A 15988-nucleotide genomic window follows, 5' to 3' on the forward strand; every position below is an offset into this window, starting at 1 on the left:
TAGACAGAGCTAGTGGAGCACACAGACTAGAGGAGCTAGACAGAGCTAGTGGAGCACACAGACTAGAGGAGCTAGACAGAGCTAGTGGAGCACAGACTAGAGGAGCTAGACAGAGCTAGAGGAGCTAGACAGAGCTAGTGGAGGACAGAGACTAGAGGAGCACAGACTAGAGGAGCTAGACAGAGCTAGTGGAGCACACAGACTAGAGGAGCTAGACAGAGCTAGTGGAGCACAGACTAGAGGAGCTAGACAGAGCTAGTGGAGCACACAGACTAGAGGAGCTAGACAGAGCTAGTGGAGGACAGACTAGAGGAGCTAGACAGAGCTAGTGGAGCTAGTCAGAGCTAGTGGAGCACAGACTAGAGGAGCTAGACAGAGCTAGTGGAGCACGGAGACAGCACTCTGCTAAATATTCCATTCCGATTGGAGATAAATTATGTGGGTGTTTCTCTCCTGAGTCGGAGCCTCTGGCACATCATTCCATTTCTATGCAAATGAATAATAACACAGTAATCTTTCAATTGTTCCACAAGGAGTGACAGGCACCCTCAGGATGAAAAGGAGGATTCTACCAGGAGAACAGAGCAACGCAGGAGAAGGCTTGATCTGCTTATTTATTTAAAAAATAAACTGTATGTATTAATTGGTTTAATATTCATCTATACATTAGTCAAAATATTTGTTTCCCCCAATTGCAACATTATTGCACATGTACAGTTCCTTCTCTGCATCATCCTCTTCCTCATATGAAAGCACTAAAGTGAATGGCATGACTGCTTAATACACATTAACAGCCCAATTACAGATTTAAATTAAAATGCATTAATTGCCAGAGCTGAGGGACAAATGTATTTAGGTCATGGAAGAAGGAGCACAGTGCACATCACACATTAACATGACGCCCGCTGTCATTAAAAACACAGGGCAGAGAAAACACCACTAAATTACCTTGGAACCAACCAGCAGTTTAAATAGCTCATTTGAAAACATACTTTTGTTGTTTGCTTAAAAGAGCAACAAATGGCTACCGTAATTCCTCTAATAGTAACCCCGGCTTGTATTTGTTTCAACTGTAGCGGGTACCAGGCTTGTATTAGGAGGAGGCCTGTATAAGAGGGAGGCCTATATTTCAAATTTTCAAACTGATCATAATGAATAAATCAACATTTTGTGTCAGTTTGAACCCAGTAAAATGTACTGGTTCATTTATTGAAACCAAGTACTGTATGAAATAGTAAACAGTGCAATTACAGGTGGTCACTGGTCATTTCAACATTTTTTAAAGTGAAATCAAGTAACTAGCTCAGTATGCAGCTCAGTATATTAGTAACCCGGCTTGTATTAGGAGGCTGGCTTATAATTGCTTAGCTCAAGAGCGCACCCGGCCATTAATAGAGACCCGGCTTGTATTTGAGACCCGGTTACTATTAGAGGAATTACGGTACATTAACACAATGTTAAAATAATTTTACCAGTAATTCAAAGTGCTAGGAAACAACTTCTACAGTTAGGGTTCTTCAGGGAACATGAAGTTCTACAGTTAGGGTTCTTCAGGGAACATGAACTTCTACAGTTAGGGTTCTTCAGGGAACATGAAGTTCTACAGTCAGGGTTCTTCAGGGAACATTACATTCTACAGTTAGGGTTCTTCTGGGAACATGAAGTTCTACAGTTAGGGTTCTTCGGGGAAAATGAAGTTCTACAGTTAGGGTTCTTCGGGGAACATGAAGTTCTACAGTTCGGGTTCTTCTGGTCGCTAGTCACCATCTCCATGCACAGAATAAATGTGAGGAAAAGAAAGAAGGAAAATAAAATATGTAACTGTACCTTGTTGAGAGCTCCTGCTCCGGTGAGGATGATGTGAGAGTTGTCCACCTGGATGGTCCTCTGACCAAGCCTCACCAGGTAGGCCCCAATCCCTATGGCTCGACACGTTACCTGCAGGACAAGACCATCTGTTCTCAGGGATCCATAAAGACATGCAAAGGAGCCGAAAGATGGACATGCAGTAATATTCTGTCCGGGGTGGGAAATTAACACCAGCCACCAGTTAAATGCTGCTACGTTTGTCTACTCTAATAAGACACTTTTGTAAGTCAACAACCAGTCTATTTTCTAAAATGAAAGTGTGTGGTAATTGGTAAATGTATGTACTATGGCCAGTGGATGAACCAGCACTGATATCTATTGTACAATATCCATCTACAGCCAATACCACTGCTGCTACTACTGCTGGTCCAAATACAACTATTTCATACTCATGCTACTACTACTACTGCTGGTCCAACTACTACTATTTCATACTCATGCTACTACTACTATTTCATACTCATGCTACTACTACTACTGCTGGTCCAACTACTACTATTTCATACTCATGCTACTACTGCTGGTCCAACTACTACTATTTCTATTCATATTCATGCTGCTACTACTACTACTGCTGGTCCAACTACTACTATTTCTATTAATATTCATGCTGCTACTACTACTGCTGGTCCAACTACTACTATTTCTATTAATATTCATGCTGCTACTACTACTGCTGGTCCAACTACTACTATTTCTATTCATACTCCTGTTACTGCTACTACTGCTTACCAGGTTCATGGTGATGATCTCGTCATAAGCCAGAGAGGTCTCTCCTGCGATCATTCCAGATCCCTTTAGATTCTCCACACCCAAGCCCTCATCCTTCCCTATGATGTCAGTGATCTTGTACCTGTGTGACCACACACACACACACACACACACACACACACACACACACACACACACACACACACACACACACACACACTTCAAAGACCTGGCTCAAACAGCATTTGCACATTCTTCTTAATGGTTTGTTTGAATTATATGTGGATAGTCTAAGGCAGGGGTGGCCAACCAGTCAGAGATTAAGAGCCACAAAAATTACTGTGGTACCACAAAGAGCCACACCATACACCAGCGTTTCTCAAAAAAAAAATCAGTCACGGCACCCTTCATGCGTTTATACAGTAGGTCTCACCCTCTGGCCTCTGAAGTTGCTAATGTCTTTTTTATTTGGGCCTCACAGGGTTAAAAGTACCCTGTGAGACCCACGGTTGAAAAATTACAAAATCATGTTTAGCCATTAAAAAAAAAAAGTCTGTAAATGTTTATTTAAAAAAATGTAAGGACATGTATAGTCAATTGGTCCTGTTGTTCAGCCTCACAATGCAATCATTTTTTTATCCACTTTTTCTCCCCATTTTCTATTTTTCTCCCATCCCCAATTTCGGATTATCCAATTCTTCCCTCCCCTGTCTCGAACGTTGCTAGACTATGCCTCCCACTGGTCGGCTGCAGTGAGGACGAAGCCTTGCATCACGTGTCCCCTCCGGTACACGAGGAGGCAGCCGTCGCATCTTTTCACCTGTACAGCGCGATCTCTCAGTGGCGAGGAGTAACGCGTGGGAGGCTCACGCTGCCCCCGTTACTTCCTGATTCTGCTGTACAGGCGCACCAACCGACCTGTAGGAGTCGCCGTCCACAACGTCCAATCCCCACCCACCAGCTTTCCCACCCCTAACACTGCCAATTGTGTTAGTATGAACGACCAGCCAAGCTGGTAGCAACGCCGAGAGCTGGGCTCGAACCCAGCATCTCCTGCGTTAGTGGTGAGCACCTTGCCCACTGCGCCACTTAGCCACCCCTCACAATGCTATTTGATAGTAAATGTGTTTATATGTCCCACCCTCTGAAGTTGCTAATGTCTTTTTAATTTGGGCCTCACAGGGTTAACCTCTTATGCCCGAAATATATAGTGAAAGTGTATATTTTCAGCATTACGTTTGTTTACCAATGATTTTAACTGTTATTAGTGAAATATAAGATTATAGAAATCTCAGGGCATTGAGTCGGAAACCGGCGCATATCGACAGGAGGAAGTGGAGCGGCCAAAAGTGAGTGTAGTCTTTTGAAGGAAGAGACTCTGGGCTTTTGAATTTAGAAAAACTACCCTACCCAGCTCACGCCAGCCCCTGTCAATCATCTGACTTCTGGATTAACTTTTTTATTTCTCTTATTTTTTGGGATTATCTCCCACAAACCTGAACGTTATTGCCATAAAACAGAACGCAGTTAGTTTCTCTACCTTTCTGTGAACGTCTAGCAAAAAATAGTGTTGCAATATGATGAAAAATGGTAGAGAAATTTACATTATAAAAAAGATGGCAGAATTCAGTACTGTATCTACAAAACCTGTTTAATCCCCCTTTATTCATTTGTTTAGATTTTTCAGGTCTGGTACATTTTAGCATGGTGTTATTCACAGTCAACGATAAAAAATATTTTTTAAATATAATTGATATTCTCCTTTGGTTCATTACAATTGACTCAAGCCTAGTAACAGACACACTATTTCTGACACTGGGAATACATTCCCTGAGATCCATAGATGTCCCTAGATTCAGATACCAAGGGAATATTTATGCGCATGCACGGCGTGACGTCATTAGAACACAGTGCAACCACCTATGAAATGACCACTGTGAATAACACCATGCTAACATTGACCCGACATGAAATTGCCACTGAGCTCATTCAGCACCTTATTGAGATCAAGTGCACAAAGAATCTAAGCAAATTAATAAAGGGCAGATGATTTACAGATCATTCTTTTGTAGATACAGTACTGAATTTTGCCATCCGGACACATGCAATTTTAAATATGAATATAGAATATCAGGCCTATAAATTACCTTATTATGGCCATGTCATACATCTATGTCTCAGCCCAAATGTCCCCTTTCCAATGGCAGAGTTAAATCTGGATTTAGTACCACCAGGCACCCAGTATAGGGCAGCAAGTTACTTTTTTATAATGTAAATAGCTCCAAAAATGTTCATCAGATTGAGACGCGTTTTTTTCTAGAGTTTTTTCTTTAAAGGTAAAGAAACAATCTACATTGTATTTTATGGCAATAACATTCAGGTTTGTTCGACCCGGAGATATAATCATGAAAATAACATCAGAATTCTTTGCAAAGAATATTTTCAGCAGTTTTCACAGAGGCTGGTGTGAGCTGGTTAGTGTAGTTTTATGAAATTCCTATGTCCATTGGAAGCCCCAGGTCTCCTCTGTCTTGGGACTACAATGCTTTCATGACGCGTTATTTCCTCGAGAGCTCTAAGGAACTGGCCGGATGTATGGAGGATCGAATTGATTGGAATCTCCGCTGGCGAACCAGTCTGAGGACGACCAAATGATGATAATAACACTTAAAATCATTGATAAACAAACGTAGTGCTGAAAATATACACGTTGACTGCCGTTTTGATAGAGTTAGGGTCTTTACTATTGGCTACATTTGAGAGAAAAAAATTCAACATTAATTAATACGAACTGTATTGATCTATTCAATTTCGGCCTTGGGGTTACTTAACACTCCATATATTCTATAGCGTGTTGGGTTCAAGTTTCAAGTTTCTTTAATAGTTGTCATACAGAAGTACAGAATACTTTTATACAAAATGCTTCTTACTGTTACGCTCCAGAGACTGTGCAAGACAAGATAAGTATGAAATAAAATAACATAGTATAGCATGTAAATTAGAAGTAAAAAAAATGAGGTCACAGTGTTCAGTATAGACATGTACAATGTTCGATGCAGAATAGACGTAACTGAGTTACCATATAATATACAGTACTGTGCAGTGTACTAATACAATACTATATAGTGCAAGGCAGAAATGGGATGAGGTGCAATTTAGGTACAATTTACAGTGGGTGTACGAGTTGTAGTGCAAATCCTTTATCAATAAATATAAAGTGTGTTTGTGTGGTTTGAGCGTGTGGGTGTGTGTGCTGTGTGCATTTGATGGTTGTTGCATAGTGTTTATTGTTCGTTTAGCAGCCTGATGGCCTGGGGATAGAAGCTTTCTGTCTTTCTGTGCTCGCCTTAAGACTCCGGTATCGCTTGCCTGACCGCAGCAGTTCAAAGAGGCAGTTGTTCGGGTGGCTCGAGTCCTTAATAATTCTCTTAGCCTTCCCCCTGCACCACTTGTTGTAAATGTTCTGGAGGGTGGGAAGCCCCCCTCCAATTGTGCGTTCGGCTGAACGTGTCACTCTTTGTAGTCTGCTACGGTCTTGTGCAGTGCTATTCCCAAACCAGGAGGTGATGTTGCCAGTCAGGATGCTCTCTATTGTACATGAGTAGAAGTTCCTAAGGATCTTCTGACTGACTTGGAACTTCCTTAGGCGCCTGAGGAAGTAGAGGCGTTGTCGTGCCTTCTTCACAACACTGTCAATGTGTGTGGTCCATGTCAAGTCCTCGGATATGTGGGCTCCGAGGTACTTGAAACTGTTCACTCTCAACCGATTGTAGATTAACCGACTGCCTGGCTGACTGCCCATTGTTCAAACACGCAGACTTGAGTGTCGTGGGCAGGTCCGGCTTCACTAGGCTTGTCCGGTCTTGTTTTCCTCATCCAAACTACACCAGTGAAGTGAATGTATAAATAAATATGTATCGAGTTCACGTCTTTTTTAGAAAGGAGATATTGAGCCTCAATGATACCTCCTGGTTAAAAAAGAAAGAAAAAAGGAAATACTTTATTCAGAAAAAGGTACAGAACAGGCAGTGAGATGAGATATACCTGGACTCCCCCTCATCCTCCACGTGCTCACAGTGGACAGAGTTCAAGGCGGACACCTTCTTGTAGTCCTGAGGGGTGAGGTAGAGGTACTTGAAACCCTGTGGTAGAAGAGCAGGAACGAGAGTTTAGAGGATGACAAGCTGTATCCTTGCCCTGAAGAATCATATCAAAATGAATTAAAATCACTTGGGAGTGAGAATTTGATACATCACCAGAAAGTACTCAAACCTCTACTGTCTTTAACATCTTTCCAATATTGAGTTGGACCCCCTTTTGTACAACCAATGAGACGGTCCTTTCTATACTAGTTTCCTCCTCTTCATGATTAAAGTGAATTTAAAGCAACATTCCACAAGAAAAGTGATTTACTATGACCGTCCATAATCTCACACACAAACTATAACATATTTTGTACAAATGAATTAGTCATTTATTTTCATTTTCATAATTTTATTGAGCTGTATTCAATACTTCTGGGAATATATCACACATTCCAACTCTTGTACAAATTAATTTGGTTTGGGAGTTAGAAGACAGTTTATAGTTAGGGGATATTATGATAAATTAGATAAACTTTTTTGGTGCAATGATCCTTTAAGGCAGTGGTCCCCAAACTACGGCCCGCGGGCAGGATTCGGCCCGCCTCCACATTTGGCCCGGCCGCGTGTAGTCTTTTACCAACGGAGTTGCAGTTCCGCGTTCAGGTTCCGCGATCTGATTGGCCACTGACGTTTCTCTCGGTGCCAATCACGTTACGCCTATTTCTGCCTCTAACAGCCTGCTAGCTAGCTAACGCCTACCGCTAGTTCTATCACTGGTTAAGCTTGGCGACTCTTTCGAAGTTGGTTACGGTTAGAGTTTGGAATCAGGGCTGGTGGTCTATCGCCCTGCTCTAAGACAAACTCTAACCGTAACCAACTTCGAAAGAGTCACCAAGCTTAACCAGTGATAGAATTAGGGGTAACGCGATTGGCGCTGAGAGAAACGTCAGTGGCCAATCAGATCGCGGAAAAAAGACTACACGCGGCCCGGCCCCCTAGAGCCCCGGAGCTTAATTTTTTTTTTTTTTTTTTTTAAGATGGCAGCATCCCCATTGTCTGTGCTGAATGTTTGTTAGGTAAGGGATAATGTATAGCTACGAGGTCATTGTCGCAAAATAATTGACCGACACGTAGTTTAAAATACCGAGCCGCTTCGGCGAGGTGTTTTAAACGTCAGTGAAGGTCAATTATTTTGCGACAATGACCGAGTAAAGCTATACATTATCCCGCTTATTACATGGCTAACTTACTAACAATATACCTAATTAATTTGACAAATCGCAGTTGTTCTGTGGCTCTGTCAGCCCAAATAAAGTGATTATTATTATCGCGGGCAGCCTCTGTTCGCTCCGCTGTGTTCTGGCTCCGCTCGTCGCTCCGCCCCCGTCATCGCCGGCAGAACACCGGCAGTGTCTAATTGCACTGAAACAGTGTGTGTCAGTGGGCTTGATTGCGAACAGCTGCGCACAGCGGTCATTATTGAAAAAACAGCGGTCATTATTGAAAAATAATGACCGCTGTCGGGGGGCTATTGACCAATCACAAGCAAGCATTTCGGCGAATGTGAAAACGCCATGTAATAATGTTTGATATTTTTTGTTGGTTTTTAGTACTTTTAAACATCCATTTTTAGTAAGTAGTAGTTTTCATTTGATCCTATAATTATTTCATTCACCGATTTGTGTCCTGAAAGGCGCCTTATAAATAAAATGCATTATTATTATTATTATTATCATCCAGGAGGGAAAAGACACTTTGGATAGTAGGGACTGCATCTCTGCCTGTCCTGGCCAGAAAACACTTTGCAACTGTGATCTCCTCTGGCAGTAGTTGGATATTGTAATGTGTGGCGAGGGGTTGCAGCAATTCCACTGAGAGAAACTGGTCTGAGGCTGAATAACATGCCTGTATGCCTCTCATACGTTGTTCTCCAACTCATGAGAACCTGCTCTCAAGCTCTTGCAGCATTCTGTCGAGGACTGGATAGAACAGTCCATCTCAGCTGATCTCCTGAGCTGAGGTCTGAGCTTGTGCCACAAGATGACTCTCACTCTACTCGTCCATCCTTTTCTGCTTCCTTCTTTGGCTGGTAGTATGTTCCTCAATCCTAAGGCCATTACATATGGCCTTTGCCCTGTCATACATGTCCACTGCCATCTCTGAGGTGCGATAACCTTTGAATGTGTCCTGCACTGTGCTTTTAAATAGTACAGAGCTAGAGCTAGGTGGTCTGTAGGTACTGTATATTTATTTCATAAATAGTGTTATTTATTTCATTAATAGTGTTATTATTTATTTCCTGACTTTTTTTCTGTGAAGATCCCAGAAAGGGTTATTAATATTTGGTTATGTGTGGCTTTCTGGAAAACAATAAATGTTTACGTTTATGCATGATTGTTTCTGTTACAAACTGACCCCGGCCCCCACCAGAGAAGGGAAAAGTTATGTGGCCCTCACAAGAAAAAGTTTGGAGACACCTGCTTTAAGGTGTACAAATTCAGAGCATCCACCTGGATTCATCTGGTGAGTCCATTTCATGGAAAGAACAGGTGTTCCTTATTTGCTGTACACAGACTTGACCTTAAAATGGTCCGTCTCCAAGCCGCCTGCTGACCTTGTAGGGGTCTGCTGGGTCCTGCCACGCCACGTGGAACATGTGTCTGATTTCTTCCGCCAGGCCGATGCGGGCGCCGCTGTTGGCGGCGATGTACATGCGAGGGATGCCGCTCTCTCGCGCCATCTCTGAGGCCTGCAGGAACAGCACGTCTTCCTGAGGCCCGAACGAGCCGATCTTGTGAGTGATGTCGTTGCTGATCACGATGATCTCCCGTCCTGCCGGGTACTCGGGCGTCCGGAGGGTCATCCGCCATGCCACCATGCCGATCTGGCACGGATAAGGAGACATGACAACAGTGTTTATTCATAGAGAAAAGCAAGAGCAAAACATTCTGGTTAGTGTTTAGTGATGGAACAAGGACGCTTCAGAAGGAATGAAACCTTGAGTAGTTGAGCTTATTATAATTTTTTTTTGTTAACCTCTTAATTCTTTCTGCGCCATACCCGAGATGTCTCGGGTTTCAAATCGAACCGTTGAGCGCCAACCCAGAGATTTCTCGGGTTTAGATCCTTTTGATTTTCACATTCTAAACACTCGCGCGGACCTGCCTGTGTCTCCCTGACCGTTATAATTGCAATGACGATCGAATCGAAAGGTGGCAGTATCGCCTACCTTTTGAACTGGGTCTCTCAGTTGTCTTTCAGTACCTCCAGCTGCAGGAATCCCTTACCCCTCAAAGTGAATCAGCACACAGCTATCTTTCGCCAATCTGCTTGCCTGAAACCTATTGTTTCCCGTATTATAGCCAGACCCAATGCACACGCGTAATGGCGATCGCGATGGAACTACACGGATTATTCATTTTGGAGTACCTTCTGACTAAGGTAAGGTCTATTTTAGGTATATTTTACCGAACCTAAAACATGCTTTTGTATTGATCACAGCGTCGTATTTTACCGAACCTAAAACATGCTTTTGGTAACGATCGCAGCTTCGTGAAATGACCCCCCCCGCCCCCCCTTGATGATTTTGTGAAGAAAGATCTATATATGGTATATACCTTTGATTTGGAAATAATATAGGTTTCAGGTGAGCAACCCGAACGATTTGGGCATATGCATATAACACGTCATATCTCAATATCTAGAAAATGAGACGATGTTTAGCGTGGAATAGCGCACAAACAAAGTATGTAGAAACTAACTGGTTTGTCAATGTTGGACTATAAACAGTGCCCGTCAAATGAGCCATACTATTGTCTCCATAGCTATAATACAGAACACACGATGGGTCCACAAACATCGCGAAAATGGTCAATAACGCTGGCGCCATTGAGTAAAGATGGGAAAACAGCGTGGCGCTCAATGAATTAGGCATCAGACGGCCCGACTCGCAGCACGTCTTTGCGCTCGTCTGCCGGCTGAATTTTTTCGCCTATCATCCAATACACAGTTCGAAAGTTGAATTTGCTCCCTTCGATTGCCACCACACTCAACCAATTGCGTGCTTCGGGTCTCGAGTTACATGATGATATATCCAGTGTCATTTGACAGGCCACTCCGTCAAATGACCACGTCCGGTAATGAACGGTCCTGAACTGACCAATCACCGCTGATGGCGAAAATGACTGATCATTGTTGTAGCCAACGAGCGTCCGCTCCAAAAGCTATCCCAAATGGGCAGGTGAGAGTGGGGGAAGGTGACACAAGAAGATGAAGAAGTCTGAAATAATGAATGGCAGCGGATGGCCATTTTGGATAATCACGCTGTAATTTTACCAGTACACACATTACTAAAACACAAATTGTTATGATTTTTATTAAATTTGGACCTGTACTACATAAGACTTCAGGCTATGGAACCGCTGTGTTTTCAAGCTCCTACCTCTATGCTGGAACTTAAAAACAGGCATCTGGTAACCACTAAACAGAAATGTGAGTACCGGTACACACAACTTTTACTTCAGTTCAATCCTCCATTTCTCTAATACATTAGCAACTTCAGAATGTTACCTTTCAAAAGAGACCAGACTCATGCATGTGCTATAAGTATAAAGTATAAAGCTAAGCTTGGAAAAAAATATGGAGTTGTCAAAAACGGCCCCGTTTTGCCTGATTCTTAACTCAATCCCTGCCAACAACATTTATATACGTGTTTGGCCGACAACCGTTGAACGCCAATCACCTATATATACATTATTTTATCGTTTTTCCTTTTCCTCTATATTTTTATTCATTATTCATCCGGGGACCTCGGTGTTACTATAGGGAATGAGTCTGAGATCGACAAAGTGCAATACCGGCCGCATCCAGCTAGACGGCGTATCGTGCACCCTTTGAAACCTTGTATCTTGGCCTGTGCAACGGTCAAATGTCACCGGGCTCACTTTTCTTTGTCGGGCGAATGGAGCGGTTCTCCCGGTTCCATTGAAGCACGTCAAATATCCTAGATCCATATGTTGTGGTGAGTTATGCCGTGGACCAAATGGACATCGGATGTACCAGATGGCGATCAAACAATTAGAATATTATTTTTGGAATACTCCAGATCACAGGTAAGGACTATCTGACGTAAACTTTTGCTTGATCGTGCAATGCTTTTATACCGATCGGGCTGATACGCGTTTTTAGTGTTCAATACGAATCCATTACTGGCAATCAAATAATCAGAAACGACCCCCCCCCCCCTTTCATGCATTCATGATGGAACATAATACCTATGATATAGATTTGATTTGGGAATAATAGTGTGTACAGGCAAGAAACGGCAACGCTTATAGTAGAATTGATGTATAAGTCTATTACTCAGCCTTTCGGGAATTACCCCAGACCACGCTATAACGATACTTGTATTCACCACGGTATAACACGGGAACGTATAGATGGAAAAAATTATTCTTTTTCACATATTGAACGATAGATGATGTCAAATGGGCCATAGTATTGTATCCATAGCTATAATATAGAATATAGTTATAGCTCTACAAACAAGGTGACGGACTCCTATCTTTTAAAGCGTGGCAGTGCTAGAACGGGGCCTGTCTAATGCCCGGCGGTCAATGAGTTAACCTCTTCCGCTGTGCGGTCCGGAGGCGGACCGCAAATTACATCACGTCATAAATCAAGCTCTGCAGGCTGTCTGACAAAATTATCGTTTTATTTTTCAAACGTATTAAAGTATAAACATCATAACCATGTCACAACAGCAGTTATAATGTATATTATCATCAATACGTTAGTTTACCAATAGGCTAAAGTGTTATTAGTGCGATTTTAGTATTAGTTTTTGTGTTTTGATCGTGAAAGTCGGCCATTTTGAAAAATTTACAGTCGGTAATTGTAGTAATTTTTTCAAAACCTCTATCGGGCTTCAAGCTAATTACTTCTGTATGAATTTTTTTAATATCTCTTATTACTCGGGATAATATACCACAAAACTGAACGTTATTGGCATATATTGGAGCGCAGTTAGGTTGTCTTCCCTATTCTGAGCATTTAGCAACAATCAGATTTGAAATCAATTTCAAAATGGCGACACTGGCAGGAATAAGAAATCTACTGTACATACAGTAGATTTCATTATCTGTTCTTATGCACGCCTGGTACTAAATCCAAATTGAACTTGGGCATTTGAAAGATAAGATTAGGCACAATCCATAAATGTGTAAATTGGCTATAATAAGGTCATTTATAAGCCCGTTATTATTTTTTGATCAAGTAAAATAAAGCCCTCCCTCCCTCCCCTCCCCCCACCCCTATACCAGACAAAATCACTTAAATATCTTAACACTTTGAATGCTGCCGACGACTATTCTCGTCTTATCAGACCCCCCGTTGAGTGCCGACGACGTGTATTGTCGTTTGATTTTTTTTATTAGCGATCTGAATTCATATTTCATCAACCGAGTCTCCCGTTGGTACAGCAGACTCTCTAGGATCTCAGATGGGAAAAAACCGCCCCCTATCGTCTATCCCTGTGTAACTGCAGGTCAGTCGATTATACTGGGAGATCCCTGTGGGGGTGGCCAACTGGCTGCATTGTGCTGGCGAGCCGTCTGATGAGGGATCTGATCGCGAGATGGAAAGCAGCCTGGAATATATATTTACAGCAGCCAATAATCAATCAATAAACGCGATGGATATTTGGAATGGCGATCAGGAATTGGAATCATCTTTTTGGAGAACATCTGATCTAAGGTAAGGAGTCTATGTTACCAGTTTTAGGATAATCAGACCTGTATTCACTGAGATAACAGCGTGTCCCGTATGTGTGTGTGTGTGTGTGATCTTGAGGAAATGGATAATAGATTTTTCAGCCCGCCTATATAGCGTGCATAAGTACACATATACTATCGATAATCTAGCGTTTATTTGAAAAGGATTCATAAATAGGCCGACAAATGACTACGTGTCTAGTGTATTGTAAATGTAAATGTATTCGAGAATATTCCAATAAATGCCGTTTATGGGGGAATCTTTCAATTTTCCAAAAATTTGAGAGAACGATAGCTTTTCAAAATGCTATAAAAAGGATATGAACAGATTAAAAAACAATCCGTTACGACAATGTTGACTGCAAACAAGTCATTGATAAGCGACGGGCAGATTAGACACATAGCCATAATTTAAAACATAGATTATGCGTTTTTAACGCTAACATTGAAGTGGATGATGGCATTCAACGGGGTAAAAAGGTAAACAAGGTCGGCACTGATAGTGTTAAAGCATTTCTTGATAATTGTTTTTCCTTTTAAATCACCAGACAGTAGCGAATATATGCATCTCTTGTATTCTGCAGATAGAGAAAGAGAAAAATAAGAACATAAAAGAATAAGAAGCTGAGAAACGAGGAGGGCCAGTCAAATCGCCTCTGTCACATTATCCGCTTCCATATCCTCAAAGAAAGTCAGGAAAGGATCCCAGATATTGTGGAATTTTTCGGTACAACCTCTGACAGTATACCTGATCTTAACTCGGCATATCTGCAGGCGAAAAGCAAGACAAACGTCTGGTCGATTAAGCATGATGAATGTACAAGTCTGGTAACCCCCCCCCCCCCCCCCTCCCTGACACCTATAAAAAACAAGGTGCCCAAAATACCCTTCAGAAACTAATCCACACATAAGGTGCTTGTGTTGGGGTTCTCTAAAGAGCCAACCGTTCGGGCCCTCGTCGAGCCCCTTAGGCAAAAGAAAATAATAAAGAGAAAACAAAATAGGAAAAAGAAAAGTAAAGGTTTTTACTCAGATCTTGATATTATATCAAATCTTCTGCTGCCCAGTGAGGTACACCTAAACAGGCAAGATAATATAGGTGGCAACGGTAAACGGTAAGCATAATAGTAATATATTAACATCATCACATTGAGTAGGCCCCGGAGTAAGACCGAACACCATACTCCTGAACAAGGGGGACCAGTATGCCCCGTTAAACACAGAGATGGGTGCCTGGTTAGGTAATATAGAACAAATTAGAAGGAGGAAATATATTACTGGAGGCAGGTAACACACAAACGTCAACATGACCTCTTCCTCTGAGCGATAGAACCCATAGCGATAATTGCACATGGGTGAGCACAGTGCCGTCTGGGAGAAACGCGAGGCCCTGTGCGATATTTAAACGCGAGTAGATTGCATTAAAAACTCACCAAACGTCCAAGAGGAAGGAGACAACCGTGGAGATGATAAAGTTCACCAGTCCATATTGTGCCCCCCATTGGGATGAACTTGGGAGTCTGTTCCTAGTTTATCTGCCACACGTTAGCACTCGATAACGTAGCTAACGCTAGTTAGCTGTCCCTGCCTTTAGCTAAGCCGACATGGCTAGCCTGACTGAACTTTCTAACATGCAACAACTTTCATCTTCAGTCCATCTGCCGAACGTCCTCTTCGTCTTGGCATAACCTAATCACTATACTTGGTATTGATAAGCTTACGGCACGCAGCGTTATTTATTCTGCTCCGATGCTGCACAGCGCTCCCGTGGATAGCGCCGAATAGTCAGACCCCGTACGCTTCTATACTTTAAGCAAGTGGCTTGTCCTTCTGCATTCCCGTTTTGCGCTCCGATTGGCCACGCACGTTTCTGGTCATGTGACATGTGCGGAAATTGTGGGACGGCAAGTTTTTGGACGGTTAAGCTTAGGTGCTCTTTCGAAGTTGGTTAAGGTTAGAGTTTGTCTTAGAGCATGGCGATAGAACGCCTGCCCTGATTCCAAACTCTAACCTTAACTGCGAAAGAGTCGCCTAAGCTTAACCAGTGATAAACTAGGCGTTAGGTAGTTTGCAGGCTGTTCGACTCGGAAATAGGCGCAGAACTTGCCATCCCACGATTGGCGCACATGTCACATGACCAGAAACGTGCGTGGCCAATCAGAGCGCAAAACAGGAACGCGGAAGGACAAGCCACTTGCTTAAAATATAGACGCACCCCGTACCTGTAAGTTATGTAACCCCTCCCCTCGTTGAAACCAATAGTATATCTGCAGAGCCACAGAGCTCCAATAGTGTATCTGCAGAGCCGCATAGCTCCAATAGTAAATCTGCAGAGCCCGGAACAAGTCAGACACATTCTACAAATGTGTCTAATGTGAAATATATAAGCATGTAAGCAAAACTAGATTTTAGGTCGGTGATGGAAAGTGATTGTTAACATTCATTTTTTTAATAAAAAAAAAATATATATATATATATATATATATATATATATAAAATAAAGCAGAGACTCGACAAGAGCTCAAACAGACCGCGTGTTAAACCATTGCCAGC

At 42.3% G+C, this 15988-nt stretch overlaps 1 protein-coding gene across 3 annotated transcripts in view; it reads right to left on the minus strand.

The window, feature by feature from the left end:
- acaca (acetyl-CoA carboxylase alpha) overlaps positions 1-15988 on the minus strand; it is a 143145-nt gene that overhangs the window by 37422 nt on the left and 89735 nt on the right. For all 3 annotated transcript variants that reach the window (XM_084320849.1, XM_084320847.1, XM_084320848.1), the window contains 4 exons: positions 9280-9549; positions 6625-6722; positions 2602-2722; positions 1828-1938 (listed from right to left, as the gene is read on the minus strand). In XM_084320849.1, the coding sequence (XP_084176975.1) occupies positions 1828-1938; positions 2602-2722; positions 6625-6722; positions 9280-9549 (600 nt within the window). The remainder of the gene's footprint in view (positions 1-1827; positions 1939-2601; positions 2723-6624; positions 6723-9279; positions 9550-15988) is intronic.

The sequence above is a fragment of the Notolepis coatsorum genome, assembly GCF_963971535.1.
Source record: "Notolepis coatsorum genome assembly, chromosome: 8".
In the NCBI taxonomy this organism is placed as follows: domain Eukaryota; kingdom Metazoa; phylum Chordata; class Actinopteri; order Aulopiformes; family Paralepididae; genus Notolepis; species Notolepis coatsorum.